Source organism: Biomphalaria glabrata, chromosome 7 (assembly GCF_947242115.1).
Source record: "Biomphalaria glabrata chromosome 7, xgBioGlab47.1, whole genome shotgun sequence".
Lineage (NCBI taxonomy): Eukaryota > Metazoa > Mollusca > Gastropoda > Planorbidae > Biomphalaria > Biomphalaria glabrata.
Genome location: NC_074717.1, coordinates 39897014 through 39914985, shown reverse-complemented (window position 1 = coordinate 39914985; position 17972 = coordinate 39897014). Strand labels below are relative to the sequence as shown.

Here is a 17972-nt window from a genome sequence, read left to right as displayed (position 1 = left end):
TTGTATATCATTAGCTTTATTAGGACCTATTACATGATATGTGAGTCTTGTTGTATATCATTAGCTTTATTGGGACATATTACATGATATGTGAGTCTTGTTGAATATCATTATAGCTTTATTGGGGACATATTACATTATATGTGAGTCTTGTTTTATATCTTAAGTTTGATTGGGGACATATTACATTATATGTGAGTCTTGTTTTATATCATTAGCTTTATTGGGGATATATTACATTATATGTGAGTTGTTTATATCACTAGCTTTATTGGGGGCATATTACATCATATGTAGAGTGTTTACAGGTATTTTAAATCATACTGATCTTCAAGTTATGATCTAACAGTGATTGTGTGGTATGCGCACTGGACTGTCATTCAGACTTCTTGATGGTCCAAGGTTCATACCCTGCCTTCAGCCCTCCCCTGTAGTCCAAAACATGTAAAACAAACAAACAAAATGATTAGATATAGATGAATTATACTGAAGAAGCCTATATTTAAAATATGCATTAAACTCTCATTCAGTATTTAAAATCTTACAATTCCAACTAGTCTATTGAAATAACTAGAAGTGTGGCCAATCTAGGGAGAGGAGGGGTGGGCTATAGATCTAATAGCTCCTAGTAGTCTAGTAGTTTCAGCTTCACCAAAGAGAGGACTATTCCCTGAAAAGGGGAGTTTGATTAAAATATATTGTGGGCTACATAACACATTATTTGGGCGAGTGTCACCAGTGCAGCTATTTAAAGGTGTCTATTCACCCCCTCATCAGGGCTGGACTTAGATAATTGGAGCCAAAGGCGAAGTGAATTTGGTGGCCCCAAATGAAATAGAAAAGTAAAAAATAAACAGCAGCTGCCTAGTTTGCCTTTCTAAGGCTGGCCCTGCCTCATCACGTTTCCCTAAAATATTTTTTTCCAAAAGAGCAAAATTTATTATTAAATGTTTAGAAGCTTGGTATCTAACTAATGTCAATGTCTTTTAGAAATATCTGCATTTGTGTAAGAAAAATGTTTTTTTCTTCTTTGATGTCCACCCCCACATGGGTGTCACCCTGTGCAGTCTGCACCCCCATCCTTACGTGTCACTTATATACATTCACCATGGGTATGCTTAATATGTAGACTACAATCAGTTGTTTATGAACTTTTCTAAATTCTCTTAGGTTTTACTCATATCATATTCTAATATTATATTATTATTCTAATAGAGTGATAACCCCTCATCCCAAGCATCTTAAAGCCTACCTAATGTCCCACTCTAGACACATATTATTTACTTGTCATATGACACTTCTGTTACAGTTAATTCCATTTCCACTTGTTCTAAATAAATGTGATGTTATCTACCTTACATAGTTGTACTCTGTGTATAACATTTCAAACTGATTACTGCTAACTGCATCAGGACTAAATAGCATATAATTTACTTTAAATTCACAACTTTAAAAAAGAAAAAAGTTAAAGCTGGATTTAACAGCACAAATATTGAGTTGATCCTTTAGCTATGTCAATGTAATTTCTTTATTTTAAATTTATTTATTATCGAACACTTTAAATTTGTAATATTCTTTTTGAAATTTTAACTTTCAAATTTAGTGTTGTCTCCTACATGGTATTACCATTGTCTAGAAAGTGGATGGTTATCTCAGGTACAGTCATTATATTGGCTCATCTGCTCACAACAACACTTGTGATTCTACTCAATCCTAAAGATCGTCATAATGATTTACCTGCACAGGTAGGCTACTTGCTTATTTTTAAATAAGTTTCTGTCAAATAAAGCTGTATAGTTTCTTTAGGAAGCCCTTAAATTTGGGGAAGACTTATTTGGCCAAATTAAATGACATCACAACTGCCTTACTTTCCACACAATTTTTCAGTCACCTTAAATCTTAAATTAAGAATTGATAACATACTGGATTCAAATTTGAGTTCAAAATATTGCCCATCACACATATTAACTATTTAAATACATATAAAATATTACAATAAAATAGTTTTGCTTCTATTTAAAATTAAAGTATTTTAAAATTGATGCTAATAATCTCCCTTTAAATAATTCCAATTATATTTATTATTAGCTTCTTTGCACTTTACTTACATTGGTGTGTGCCAATGTATTTGGGCTGAGTCATAGATTCTTGTCAGAAATAGTCCACAGAAGAGCTTTCTTGGAGGCCAGAAATTCTGTTGACTCAATGATCAAATTAGAAAAGGAAAAACAACAGCAGGTAAATAAAACATTTTGCCAAAAGTTTTATTGCATTTTTCACTATAGTCTTGTGGTATGCACTTTGGACTGTCATCAAAAGGGAAGGCCCTATGCCGATTAGACCAATTGATCCAAATTGGGCCTTACGCTTGGTAGGGGCCTTGCAATTTACATCATATCAATATGCTTGCCACAGGCTTTTAAAGATGTATGACTTAAAAGGTTAACATACTCAGTGTATTGTATGACTGATGTAACTTTAATTAACCCACTGGCGCATATTGCATTTCAGTGGCTTCTTATGCATGCTGTATAATAAATATTAATATAATGATCTAATTATTGTAATAGTTACTATTGTAAAAAATGGAGATGAGGGGCCTCGCAAGCATCCATTAGATTGGGTCCAAAAATGTATAAGGCAGGATGGTCCCCAGTTTGAGCCCTGCCCATTGCTTCCCCTACCATCTTACAGAAGTTTGGGATAAGGAAGCAATGATCTTTATGTCTGAAAGAATGTCAGAAAACAAATAGATCAAATCAAGTGCTATTCAAACTTCAACTTTGCTTGTAAATGTAATCAAATGGGAAAGAAGTATTAAAGTTTGAGAGAACTAGGCTATGATTAAAAGTATAAAGACAAAACAATATTAAGACCTGAGTGGAAACTAATTCTAGCAATTCCTTTCCCACACAGTTTTCTTATTTCTTTTTTGCATAAATCTCTCCATCCCCATTTGTTTTTTATTTCCTATTATACTTAAAAAGTACACTTAGTTAAGTGCAGTGGGAATTGAAGTATTTCTTACTCTATTAAGGACTTCCAATTATTATGTTGAAATTACTTGAGATACTGTGTGGTTAAATATACTTTTGATGAGTTTGATACATACTTTTAAAAAATATTCTCAAAGTATATAAGAATAAATACATATTGATAAAAAATGTGAAATTATTCACCATATTATAATAAATAAAAACAAAACCCCTAATATTTATGTTTTTTTTATTTTGTAGGATGAGTTATTAGTGAGTTGCATACCAAGCAATCTAATAACAGAGATCAAGAAAGACTTACAAGAAAACATGAGGGAGCCTAGGCCCACCATATTTCATGATTTGTATGTTGAAAGATATGACAATGTGAGGTAATATGCTTTTCACATCTCTCTATGTGCTTCAAATCATTAATGATACATTTGTTTTGAAATACATAGAAAATGCTTAAAACTAGTCAAATTTTGTTATAATTAATGACATATTTAACTTTAAAATATTGTATACTCTACATTACTATATACAATTATGTTATTAATTTGTTACTCAGAAATATGGAAGTAATTAAGTGAGTTTTTAAAGCTGATGTAAACACAATGTTTTGTTTTTTTAACAGTATACTGTATGCTGACATTGTCAACTTCACACCTTTGGCATCAGAATGTACAGCTGCAGAGTTAGTTAAAATGCTCAATGAACTGTTTGGAAGATTTGATCAATTAGCTTCAGTAAGACTTAAAAAATATTTTTTAGGCATAAAACTAATTAGCTTTTTAGAGAAAGATACAGAACATATATGTACATTGTCAATTGCAATTTAAAATAAAGAATGAAGAAAATAAATTAGAGTAAATTAAAACTCCTTTTTTAAAGATTGACATCTGTAGGAATTTAATATACAAATAGACGTAATAAAATGAATAAAAAAATATAAGAAATTATTATTTGTAAGATACAATAAAGTAACAAGCAAAAGAAAAAAAAACTTAAAAAAATAAAGCTTATCTAAGAGAAAGAACCATTTATTCCTGCCATTTTATGTCATGATGGCAGGGTTTAGCTCCCTTTCTGCTATGTAAAACAAAATTACTTAATTACTACTAATTGATGGAAAAATAGTAATTTTTTTTTATTGATTCATGTATTGTCATGACAATGAATAATTATGCAAAATTTGAGATTAATTTGAGAATGGGAAGTGATAGAAAATACTTCAAAATTGAAATAAAGGGAATAAAACCTTTTATATTTCCACATCTCTCATTAAGTAGCATTTGTTCCCCTTATTTCAATATCAAACAAAATAATTAATTACCAATATTTAATTAACTAACTGGTTATTTTTTTATTGTCAATATATTGTCTACCCCAATAAATAATTGTGTTAAGTTTCAGCTCGATCCGAAAATGGGTGTGGAAAAATAACATGTTCAAACTTTTTATCTGACAGACACAAGCTTTGTAAAAATTGTTTATTATGCTATCTTTTTCAAAAAAATATTTTTGCTATTAACAAAAGGCTATTATTATTACTATTATTTCAAAGTGGAAATTAAAATGCTTCTGCATTGTTTTATCAATTATAAATGTTTTGTTATTTCCCTTATTGGACTAGCTGAATTCCATTCAGTGGTTGTATGGACTTTAAATTATTATTCTAAGACCTAATCCTACTGCCAGCATAGGGAAGTAGCCAAGGGAGTTAATGATTAATGAATGAATTTATTTCTAAGCATACATCAGTATTGTAATTTTCTATTAATGTCATCCTTTTTACACTAACAATGATGGATATTCTATTTGCTAAATCCTTAAGCAGACAGAAAAACTAATGACCTAGTAAAGTTTAAGACTTTAATTAACATGTACAATCAGGTTAACATGTGGATTTGCATATTACAGACATAATCTTTTTTGAATGTACATCTTTAACTTATTAGAATATAGGATGATTAAAATCTTCTACCGGAGGTGCGATGGCTGAGCGATAAAGCGCTAGGCTACTGAACCGGGGTCCGGAGATTGAATCCCGGTGAAGACTGGGATTTTTAATTTCAGGATCTTCTAGAGCCTCTGAATCTACCCAGCTCTAATGGGTACCTGACGTTAGTTGGGGAAAAGTAAAGGTGGTTGGTCATTGTGATGGCCACATGACACCCTTGTTAACCGTAGGCCACAGAATCAGATGAACTTTACGTCATCTGCCCTATAGACCTTATAGACCACAAGGTCTGAAAGGAGGAACTAAAATCTTCTACCATATTAACAAGAGACATGTTCTCTGTTATGAATAGTTATGACTAATGAGTTATATATATTGTTACACTTCATTTACTTGATTGAAACAGAAAAGTAATTGCATGAGAATAAAGATCTTGGGTGACTGTTACTACTGTGTGTCAGGAGTGCCATCAGCAGACAAAAACCATGCACTGAATTGTGTCAGAATGGGACTCAGAATGCTAGATGCAATCAGGTAGTTAATAGTTATTTATTCATTCATTATTGAGTGGTAGTTGGTTGTTTAAGTTCTTTGTATAACTAATTTCTTTTAAAATTTTTGTTTTTGTAATAAAAAAATGTGTGAGCATTGGATGTTTAATTGAAATAAAAGAGAAATCATTGATATAACTTTGTAAACCTAGACCTTTTTTTATGAATATTATTAATTTATCTATTTTAAAGATGACTATGAATCTATGAAGGAATTCCTAAATATAAAATAATTTACCTTTGACTAAATGAATATATATATATATATTCCATACATATTGCTTCACATGTATTTTGTCATTTCATTTTCTATTCAACTACACACTTGCACTATTGACAGAGATGTCAGGGAAGCTACAGGTGTAGATGTTGACATGAGGATTGGTGTCCATACTGGTTCTGTTCTCTGTGGTGTCCTGGGTCTTAGGAAGTGGCAGTATGATGTCTGGTCAGATGATGTCACCATAGCCAACCACATGGAGTCTGGTGGTCTGCCAGGGTATCATTTTTCATCTCCTATTTAAAATAATCAATTTATATCATATTCATTGCTTAAGAAATCTGAAGTAATTCATGGAATTGTTTCAAAGTGTGTCCTTAGGTTCTAATTGTTCTAAAAAAACAAAATGAGTTAAGAATTGAAATATATTGCACTTATTGAGAGGAAAAAAAATCAAATATAAGTTGCTTTTTTTTAAAATAATGAGAATAATAAGAAAAAGAGACATATATTGCAAGTTTTTGACATTACGTCAGGAATAAGAATTATTATGACTCTAGGAAGGTAGGGATAATGGTGGGCAGAGTTTAAAGGTTTAAACTCAGGAACTTATTATAACAGTCTGGCATTGGCATTGAAGAGTGTAAATACAATATATAAATGGTAGTGTAGTTTTCTTGATCTTTTTGTGATATATTTTCTTAGAAATACTTTAAATAAGTAAGTAAAAGGGGTGTGGACTGAGAAATAATCTCAATAGAACATAAAACACTTGTCAACTATGGTCATTTTTGTGCTACTGGAATTACACTAGAACTACATACAATGTAGAGATTTAAACCTTACATAGCAGAATAAAATGCTGACTTTTGTGACATTTCTGTTAATTTGAATTATTCTGATAAGCTGATTCAATTAGTTTGTTTTATTCTTTCAGTCGAGTTCATATTTCTAGACAAACTCTGGATTTTTTGGAAGGAGAATATGAAGTAGAGGAAGGAAGAGGTCATGAGCGAAGCGTTTTCTTAGCAGAAAACAAAATAGAGACATATTTGGTTATTCCTGTTGAGAGGCGGCATGTGAGTTAAACATTCAAGTACATTTAATAAACACTTTCTCATACATTTTGCCTTGTATAATAATAAGTTTAGAGATAATAAAAAATTGAAATGATATTTAATCTAATTTCAAGAAATAGTTTCAGCTATTAATTTTCAGTATTTTTTAAAATTAATATCCTTAAAACTTTTGAATGACTTCTGTAACCTTTTGTTTTCAGGCCAGAGATAGAAAGCTTGGTAAAACCAGATATCATCTAAGTGGTCTGCGTAAATCTTTAAGAGTATCAAAATTTTTAGAAACTTGGGGTGTGGACAAACCATTTGCTAATTTGAAAACCAGTTCTATGGTATCCAAAGTTCTGAGTTTAACTGTAAGTAGAATGTTGACAAATTTAGTTTTAATAACATATATTTGTAATATATCTTTAAATATTTACCAAATTTCAAATGTGATTTATTAGTTTGAAATGTTAAGACTTTTAACAACTTAAATAATGCAAGCATTGTTTTATTTGATGTTATTGTAATCTTTAAAAAGCTTGCACTCTTTTTTTTATTTATCTTGACTTTCAATGAAAATTTTTTTTTATATAGCTGCAGTGTAAGGATTTTATTTTTTTTTAATTTTCAGAGCTTGGCCTTAATAGATTCTAATTTTATGATGAACTCAGCTGGTATAGATCAAGGGTAAGCTTTGGTGTACTAGGACATTGATATGTGCTGATATATTCTCATGTTTATTAGGACAAATACAATCTTTCTTTATATTTTATTATTACTTTTTGTTTGTTTTGCTCCTTAGTTTAATGGCAGCTGACAAGCAGCAACAAGAAGAGATAAATATGAGACTACAGGAACGTCTAAACAACATCAACAACAGTAGGTAAGAGATATACCTTTTTTTTTCTTAAGTTGTCCTATGAATTAAGCCAGTTAAATAAAATTGTGTGCTTGCTTCAGCTAAACTAAATACCAAACTGGAAGAGCCTAGCTCCTTAACACTTAATTATCTTTTCATTTACAGCTTTCACTCTCATCCTGATGCTGAGATGCATCCTGTGACATTAAGGTTTTTAGACCAGTCAGCTGAAAACAGTTTCTCTAAACAATCTGATGACATGTTTTCATTTTATGTCATCCCTGCATTTGTCATCTTTTTTATTATATTTATTATCCAAGCTATTATGTTACCAAGGTAAGAGATCTAGATTGAAACTTTTAAATATTAATGTTTTTATAGTAGTCTACTTTCTATTCTCTTTAAAAAAAACAACCACCTACTAATTTATTTTAAAAAATGAACAACCCATTTGATTTTTCAATTAAAAATCACTCATTTCTTAATATTCACTCCTTTCTTGTTAAGTGACCTCTGAGAAAACTTAAAAGAATTTCTCAAAAAATATATATTATAGAAAGAAAAACATAGTTCTCTACTTTAAGTCCAGGGAAAGGATTTGAACAGCTAAAATCAATAATGCTAGTCTTTCTTATCTAAATACTTTAGTGTATTATTTTGTAAAATATTATAGCCTTAGAATGTCTTCCCTATTGTCATTAAATTCTTGGTCAGCTAGGTTTTTTTTTCTAAAAAGCAACTAGAATGAATTGCAAATCCTGTAAGGTAGCTAAAGTAATTAGTGAATTGTAACAGGAGCAAAATCTTTTGTTTTAGGATTACCACATCTGCTATGTGAAGCAAATTACCTGGCACAAATCCATTGCTGCAAAGTCTAATTTATAAAATATGTTTTACCTAATAAAAGTTAATATGTTCTGAAAGTATTCTTATTCTAGTGAATGAACACTATGTAATCCTGTTGATAATTTACTGTCATTGTTTTGTATTCCAGAGTGACTGTATTGTTTGTTACATCCACTTTGGGCATTTTATTTTTTACTGCTTTGACTGCAGTCTGTCTGTGTAACAAGATACATATTTTTGTAAGTTGACTTTTTAAAATTATTCTTACATATAATAAAGGTACACAACTCTATCGTCCTGTTACAAAAAAAATAATTTAATAAATTTAAGGTTAATCAGGTTTATAAAAATTTTTATTTAAGGATGTAGATATTGAGTGTGTCATTGTTGTTGACTTATTTTAACTACCGACTGTTACGCATACCAAAAGCAGTCTTTTTTGGTGAGCTAAAAGGTGGTTGACGTAGCAGAGGTGCCCCACGGAAATTCTTTAAAGACCAGCTTAGGCACCAACTTGCCTTAGCTGACATAGAAGAGAGCACCTGATTACAGGCTGCCTCATAATGAGACAGCTGTAGGAAACTCACAAAGGCCACTGGATACACATTTGAGAAAAAAAGAAAGTCCGCTGCTGAGAACAGACACAGATGGCGAAAAGAAAATCTTAATCGACCACTGGTGGATAATGGTTATGCTTGCCCTGGATGTGGCAAAATATGTAGGTCACAGCTGGGGATGCATAGCCATGGCAAATACTGCATTACTCATTAATCTTCAGACTCAAAGACAAGCCATATATTTTACCCATATAACCAGTGGGCTATACAAGTTTTTGCAAACTAATGGTCACTGTGTGGGTATACAAAGGTGTGGGGTTTACTAAATTTATTTTACTCATAAACATAGCATAAGAGAAACTATGGACATACCCCCTTATACCTCCTATAGTTGGCTGTGTGGTTGTGAAAAATACATTGAAGAGCTTTATGAATAACTGTTTATAAATCTCAAGAAAACAAAAAGTACTGATGTGGCAGAGAATCTTTAATATACCAATATTCAATTATGACATGTTAGTAAGTAACTAAACTACTTTGCCAATACCAGTAATACCAAAATATATAGGCTAAAATGCATGTAATACATTCACAATCAAATGCCAGTCTCACTAATGTCATTGTCCTCACCATACTAGTGAGGCCATTGAAACTTGTATCATATTCACTGTTTTCTTCCAATAAAGATTGTTGGCAGCAGCAGTTGGGTCATAAATTGACTCTTCACTAGTGGAGTTTTTAAGGGTGTAGGATGTATTTTTTTTGTAATTTGTGCATATGCTGAGTATGTGCGCAAAAATATAGTAATAAAATATGACCCAGTATTAAGGCACTTGACTTACTAATCAAGAGATCTCAGGAAACACTGAGATTTTTAATCTTTGGCTTTTCAGGGTGCCTATGTGTCCATTCAATTTAAATGTACATGATTCTTATGAACAGCAAAGCTGGTCTATAATTGCTAGCCACATGACACCTTTGGACATATTATTAAAACAGATGAGCATTACATCATCTGCTCCATGAGTAAACAATTCTGAAAGTGCACCTTTATTTGTTTCAGCAAAAAATTTGAATCATTTTGTTTTTTTATTAAAACTATTATGTATTGTTCTTTTTTTTCAAGAGGTACTGTCACAAGTTTTTGGATATTTTCACACACATATCTACAACTATTGGCAACACATCATATATAAGAGTTCTCTTTTCTTTGTCCTGTGAAGTATTGATATTTTTTACATCAACTATTAGCATGGTAGGTAGATCTTCTAAATGATTTTGAAAAATATTTTTTTTTTTACAAAGCTTATATCAACTCAATCTGTTTGTTTGTTTGTCTTTCTGGTTCAAATTTTGTACACATTATTTCTCCCACACCCAATCTCGGATCAAATTGAAATTTTGCACAACTATTTCTTGTACCTGACAAAACAAGAATCAATAAAAATATTAACCAATTAGTTAGTTATTATTGGTAATTAATTATTTTGTTTCAAACAAGAGAAATAAATTTTACTTGTCAGATATGGCATTATAAGTTGAATAAGTCCCCTTCATACTATGAGTAGAAAATTAGGCATGGCATAAACATTTGAAACTAACAATAGGTAGCTATGAAACTTATTTTTTTATGCACTTTGCTGGCTAAATGGTGTTAATGTATTCGCTTGAGGAAGGAAGCTTGAGCCCTCAAATTTGATGCAAGTGGTACAACTTTTTAAAAACCTATTACAGTAACCTTCACTTAACTTGACTCAAAAGAGGTTCATTTTAATATGTCTCAGCCAACATAAGTGTATAATACCCATTTTGTTACATCAGAATAGTGTGCTACAAGACGTCTTGATGAATATAAGGAAGCTCTCACAATGATCATGACCATTATTGATGTATGCTACTAATTCTACATAAGAAAAAAAAGTTTCTCAGTCAAAGACTTCAGTATCTACTGTCCCATCTCTTTCTTAATTTAATTTTATTTGATCTGAGCTCATTTTACTAAATGGAATAGTGTTTCTGAAGCACAAAATGCCTTGAATCCTGCAGTTGGGAGCTTACAGATCCCTTACCTAGTAAATTAAACAAAAGGTTGAGAAACTCTGATCTAAATGAAGTTTTAGGAGCTAACAAATATCTTATTGGTAAAAGGTAACATTGTTGTTTCTATTGTCTAGGTTGAAGAAATAATAGCAACAACATATTTGTTATTTGCACCGTGTTTCTATAAGAGGCTCCTCCAACTCATGTCAAAACATTTATTTTCAGGCCTATTGTCAGGCTCAAGAGTTTACGAAAAACTGCAGTGATAATGTTAATGTCACAATGGAAGCTGGCACTGCATTGTGTAGTTACCCATCAGTAAGTAGTACACTCCTGTTAAGTAGTCACTTTTAAAGGTGAGATTCTTTCAGGTAAAAAAATCTCTAACTGTTCAAATTTGAACTTTTTTCTATTAAAAAAAAATAGCATGCTACATGTATTTTTTTTTGGGGGGGGGGGGGGGTAGGGGGGAACAAAGCCTGCTTGGGAACCCTTTCAGCATCAGCAGACTTAACTAGGTCATTAAGTCTCCATCTGGAAACTTTTTCTTTATTTCTTTAAATAACTTGGCTTGCTAATAATTAAAAATTAGAGGATTAAATTAGGGACACACGTAAGACCTAGTCATCTTCTTTTTTGAAGTAACATCTCTATTTTATAAGAATATATATTAATGCATTTTTTTGTTTGTTTGTATTATAAGTTTAAGACGTTCCTTCTGAAAGGAAATTTATTAAATCCTTGCCGAAATCTGCTGCAGCACAACAAGGGATGGCATTGGGGATTCAAACTTGGGACCATCATGTGGACGTTCAAATTTCATACCCCATGTCAAGCAATCATACAGATAGATATAGCTGTATTCTGTGATTTTTTTTTATAGAAGCTTTATCTTGGAAGAAGGCTTTTTCATCTTAGTGCACCTGTTCTGTAGTCACAGATTAATAATAAATTACTGTAGACGTTACTATTTAATAATGATAATAACGAGACTGTCTTTATCAAGGTAGACATATATAACTAACTTTTATTTCCGTCCGATTCTTTGCTTTCGCATAAAACATAAACAACAAACAATGACGTAATATCTTCTAATATTAGCACAGCACCAACCTACATCAGCATAACAGAAGCTTGCAATAGGATTGAAAATAGAAATCTACCAGTAGCTTCTGTTAAAAATTGGCTTTTTCAAACATTTTAGTTGTTCGAGGAAACCCTTGTAACATGCAGAATGTAGCAGATGTAACAAGGTCTAAAATTACATCAAGGGCTTCTTTTTATTATTTTGAGATGGTTGGTAATGTTATTAGATTTCAGTTGTAATTGAAAGATTTAACTAAAACCAAACATTAAATAAATATTCAATAATATTGCAACTAGTTTAGTTCATGAATATGTTTGTTAATACTTCATAAAACAAAGTCTACATTAACAAACACAGCTAGGCTAAAATGTAAATTAATTGCTATCTTCCTCATTCTGTGGCATGTGTCATCTCAGCCAGTGAAAGCATTAGCACAGAAGTGCACCTTCAACCCTAGGGAATGTTGCAACTAGGAACAAATTTCCTACATTGCATAAAAAAATTCTTTGCTGAATCACAGTCACAAAAGTGTATCTAATTTTTAATCTATTGTTTCATCATTGAATATAATAATAAGAAAAATCCTTTAAGTCTTATGTCTTGTAGACAAACATGTTCAATGATAAATTATTTTTTTTTTTTCAGTATTATTTACTCTGCTTTCTGCTGGCCTTCACAAGTTACAGTATCTTCATTCAAATCAGTTTCATCATTAAGTTTCTTTTCTTGGGTGCTATGTTCTCTCTCAACACCATCTTAGTACATGTTGTCAGATGGCAAATATTTGACACATATGATTATATGTTTTGTAATACAAGGTAATCAGATGTAACTGTAACAAAATAGATTTATTGATTAATTTTTCATTGATAAAAAAGTCATATAAATTAAATTTTCATAAAAATGTTTCCTAGATTTTCAATAAAAAATAAAAATCAAAGTTATATATGTATCTTTATCTGTCTGTCTGCTCTCCTGTCTGTCTGTTAATCTATTATATGTATCTTTATCTGTCTGTCTGCTCTCCTGTCTGTCTGTTAATATCTATATATGTATCTTTATCTGTCTGTCTGCTCTCCTGTCTGTCTGTTAATCTATATATATTTATATATAATAAGGCTTGTCTTCGAGCCTGAAGATTAATGAAGAATGCAATAGTTCCTTAGCCTACAGAGCCACAGCTGTGACCTACATATTTTGCCACTAATAGTGCAGGCATAACCATTGTCCGCCGGTGATCGACTTAGATTTTCTTTATACTTTCTATGTCTGTCCTCATTAATATATATATATATATATATATATATATATATATATATATATATATATATATATATATATATATATATATATATATATACATACATATATATATATACATACATAATAGTCAATAAATAATTTTGCTAAAAGATAATTTAAATTGACCACTGGTAGACAAAGGTTATGTCTGTGCTGGATTGGGTAAAATATGTAGATCACAGCTAGGCTGCAGAACTATGTCAAATACTACACTCCTCATTAGTATTTGGACATGACGATAAGCTTTATATTAAATAGCTTTTTTACCACCTAAACTGGCTTAACATAAGCATATTGTTCACTAAGTATACAATGCCATTTCTATAATCATAATAAGTTCTATAGAACTTACTTTATAGTTTTTTCTCAGATGTACTAAAAAAATATTACAATATAATAATAGAAATTAAAAATTCAAATATTTCTCTGAATCCATGTTTTTTTTTAAAAATGAAAATAATACTTATAATAAGTCAAGAAGAACGTATTTATGTTTCTTTCAGCCCTCATGGATTCTCATTAAAAGTAGAAACATCCCTGTGTATAGCTGTTGTTCTCTTCACCATGCATTTCTTAGACAGACAGATGGAGTTTGCCAATCGACTTGGTCACCTCTTCAAATTACAGTTCCAACAAGAAACAGAGCAGGTCACATTCTTTTTTTTATCTTAATATTGAAACAGTGGGCTGGAGTTAGTCTTTATTTACTATTACAATGCAGTTTCAGATATCAGTTTATATTTGAAGTTGGATAGAAAGTTTATTGTATTGATTAGATTGCAAAATATGCATAAGAGTAGCCGAAATATTGTCAGAAGTGTGTGAGTCTAGATCTTGGGTTCTAAAATAAATTTCATTAAAATTTTTTAACAAATATTTTAATGCATATTTGCACTATTATATAAAAACTTCAGACAACTACTTTTAAAAGTTAGTCTGTAATTTGTGAAATAAAACAAACTTCTTAAAATTATTTGATTATGCATTTGTAATGTGCACATAACTAAATGTAACTTTTTCTCAAAAATATTTTTTAATACAAATTTAGAATTCTTTACCTTCATGAAGAAAAATACTTAATAATTCTAAATGCTATTTTGTGTATTTTTGCTTTACTGATTGAAACTTGATTTGACTGCAGGTAAAAATGATGGCAGCCATCAACAAGATTGTATTAGAGAACATCATACCAGCTCATGTGATTGCTTATTACCTTAGGACATCCAGAAAACATGAAGTAATTAACTTTCTCTGCTTAGAAACATTTTAAAATGTCTTGAACCTAATTAGAAAGGGAACAGAGTGGTGGAGTGGCTCAACACCTTCATGCTGATCCAAAAGTTTCAGGTTGATATTTGAATTTAGAAATGATGGCTGATTTGTAAAAATCCTTGAAAATTATTTTTCTAATCATAATGGTTGCCTTATCTAGAGAAAAGTTCCTCTTTTAGATCTTGCAATCCATAGGGCAGATGATGTGTAAATGGCATCTATTTTTATGGGCCATGGCCAGAACATCCACCAATCTTCTTTACTTTTCCTCAACTAATGTCAGGTACCCATTAGTGCTGGGTTGGCTCAGAGGCACCCAAAGATCCCAAAATTAACATTTCCAGTCTTCACCAAGATTTGAACCAGTTTGGAAGCCAAGCACTTTACTGCTCAGCCACCATGCCTCCTATCTGGGGAAGGTGTTGGTCTAAATAGCCACCTTTCATAATTCATTTGACACACTTATAAAATTATATTTATTTAGTTGATTTATAAACCTTTATGGTTGCTGACTTTACCCGCTCACTACTCCATTGGTTTGCTCCTCATTTAATCATACTTTTCTTTTAATATTTTAAGATGCCTCAAAACTTATGTTTTCATCAAATATACTTAGTTGTTCTAGGCACACTAAATAATAACTGGTTAAATTTTATTTTTTGTCCATTCCAAGTAGAATATGTGTAGATGAAATAAAACTTAGTGATTTATAATATATCACATTGATTTATTGAAAAAATTTCAGTGTTATCTATCTGTTTTTATTGTTTTATAATAGTTTTCTGTGTGTTTGCATATCTTGTAACTATTTGTGTGTTATGTTTGTCTTATGTGTTTTGTTTGTGTTTCAGGATCTTTATCATGAGTCTTGTAGTGATGTGTGTGTGATGTTTGCTTCAATACCAAACTTCAAAGACTTCTACCAACAAACCAAAACCAATGGTGAAGGACTAGAATGTATCAGAGTGTTGAATGAAATTATATCAGACTTTGATCTGGTAAGATTTTTCTTTTCTGTAACAAAAAAAAAGTAAGTTCCCCTTTTAGACCTTGTGGTCTATAGGGCAGATGATGTTAATGTCATCTGTTTCTGTGGCCTATGGTTAATGAGGGTGTCATGTGGCCAGCACAACAACAAACCGCCTTTACTTTTCCCCAACTAATGTCAGATACCCATTAGAGCTGGGTGGACTCAGAGGCACCCAAAGATCCCAAAATTACAAATCCTTCACCAGGATTTGAACCCGGGATCCTCAGTTCAGAAGCCAAGCGCTTTACCACTCAGCCACAGCGCCTCTCTTTTCTGTAACAGAGCATGGCAATAATGTTTGCAGCATCTTATGTTTGCAGTTAAAATTAATTTTTAAACCACATTAATTTTTACAAAAAAATGTAAATTACTTCTTGTCATATAGGCCTACATTGCCTTGCAAAATTTTACATTCTGTGTATAGATATACTGAATCTAAAGCTGACTTACCTACTTTGGGGCTTGAAAACTCAATAAATTAACAATGAAACTAATTGCAACTCGAACTTGGTATGCCTAATTCATTCTGTCGAAGGACATGTCCTACAAACCTCATGTAACACTCTATCAAAATTTTGTTAAGTGGTGGAATCCCTGCTTGGCATAGGATTTCTTTGTTTGAGATTCAATCTCTGTAACTGACTCCTAAAATCTGTCTGATCTTTTTTTTTTTTCATTAAAACTAATTGTTTCCCAGTTTTTCTTTGGCTTAGCTTAAAGGTCTATAAATTAATTTTTTAAAAATTTGCATGTCTAATTTTGTGAAATTATTAACTAAGAATTTCATTTGGTTTGTAATTTATTTCAGCTGTTGATTAAAAAACACCAAGAGGTGGAGAAAATCAAAACTATTGGCAGCACTTACATGGCAGCTACTGGACTTCACACAGGATCCAGGAAAAATGAAGTTATTGTCTTTCCTTTTCTTGTGATTTTTATGAAAATATTTTATAAAGTTAATTAATCAATTATCACTATAACTATTTAAATTTATTCATAATCTCATAACACATACTTTTTACCTAAGCCTTTACCTTACTTTATTATTATTTCCTTCCCATAGTGCATCTTTTATGCTAAAGCATGCTCAGTACACTAAGTTCCCATGTGGACATTTGTGGGGAAGGTTTCCATTTTGCTTTTGGGTTGTCAGCAAACATAAATTTAGCTGGTGTCAGGATTCAAACTTAAGCCCCTTGATAGGTAGCCAAGCAGTTTATGCCATTCAGATGAATGCTAAATGTTGATAAATTCTGCATTTTGATTCTACATTTAGTAGTTAGGGTTACATATAAACACTAAGTAGTTGGACATCATCTTCCCTAGTGCTATTAGAGCATGGAATGGGTTGCCTGAGCTAGCCAGGAAAACCAGTGACTTGGCAGAATTTGAGTCATTGGTTAATATGCATGACTAAATGTGTGACGCGTAGGACGTAATCATCTTCTTTTTTGAAGTAACGTCTGTATTATATAAGATAAGATAAGATCATATAGTCAGTTTGTATGTCAGTCCTCAGCAGTAGTTTTTCTTATGTGTATGTGGTCTTTGTAAGTGATCTCCAGCTGTCTCGTTCTGAAACTGCCTGCAGTCAGGGGCTCTCTTCTAAATCGACAATCGGCAGACAATGGTTATGTCTGTGTTGGATGTGTCAAAATATGTAGATCACAACATATGAAATAATGCATTCCTCTTTAATTCTTTAGACTCTAAGACAAGCTTTATTATTATTAGTCTTGTTTTCTGAATTAATCTTTTTTTTCTAGATTTCTTAAACCAGAAGCCCATTTCACTTTATTTTACTTGATTTTGTATTATGGTTATGATTCCATTTATTAGTAGCACATATATTTTACTTTTTTTTCAAAGTGGTGGAAGGTAGAATTATTTTTCTAGTTCAGTATCCAGTTGTGATAGGGTATTTAAGTATTTACTTACAATAACCTTTTTTTGTTTTCATTGTTATTTCAGGATGATATGTCCTGGGAAAAAAATATTGTTGCTTTAATAGAGTTTAGTTTGGCTATGATTGGTACACTGGACTTGATCAACCGACATTCATTTAATGAGTTTAGTCTCAGAATAGGTGATTCTACTTAGTTATGTTTTTTTTATATATAAGTTTAAGTGAATTTTAAAGCAAGATTCACTTTATTATTTATCAGGACTTTATTATACATAAATAAAAAAAAAAAACTACATCAAAGAT

At 31.2% G+C, this 17972-nt stretch overlaps 1 protein-coding gene across 8 annotated transcripts in view; it reads left to right on the top strand.

Moving 5' to 3' along the window:
* LOC106067294 (adenylate cyclase type 2-like) overlaps positions 1-17972 on the top strand; it is a 96147-nt gene that overhangs the window by 74839 nt on the left and 3336 nt on the right. For all 8 annotated transcript variants that reach the window (XM_056035544.1, XM_056035550.1, XM_056035548.1 and 5 more), the window contains exons 5-24: positions 1604-1745; positions 2089-2238; positions 3237-3367; positions 3613-3724; positions 5345-5472; positions 5830-5988; positions 6647-6788; positions 6989-7141; positions 7402-7457; positions 7573-7653; positions 7795-7965; positions 8624-8714; positions 10159-10287; positions 11298-11390; positions 12805-12977; positions 13965-14109; positions 14603-14698; positions 15585-15731; positions 16572-16670; positions 17735-17849. In XM_056035544.1, coding sequence (XP_055891519.1) covers positions 1604-1745; positions 2089-2238; positions 3237-3367; positions 3613-3724; positions 5345-5472; positions 5830-5988; positions 6647-6788; positions 6989-7141; positions 7402-7457; positions 7573-7653; positions 7795-7965; positions 8624-8714; positions 10159-10287; positions 11298-11390; positions 12805-12977; positions 13965-14109; positions 14603-14698; positions 15585-15731; positions 16572-16670; positions 17735-17849 — 2513 coding nt within the window. The remainder of the gene's footprint in view (positions 1-1603; positions 1746-2088; positions 2239-3236; positions 3368-3612; positions 3725-5344; positions 5473-5829; positions 5989-6646; positions 6789-6988; positions 7142-7401; positions 7458-7572; positions 7654-7794; positions 7966-8623; positions 8715-10158; positions 10288-11297; positions 11391-12804; positions 12978-13964; positions 14110-14602; positions 14699-15584; positions 15732-16571; positions 16671-17734; positions 17850-17972) is intronic.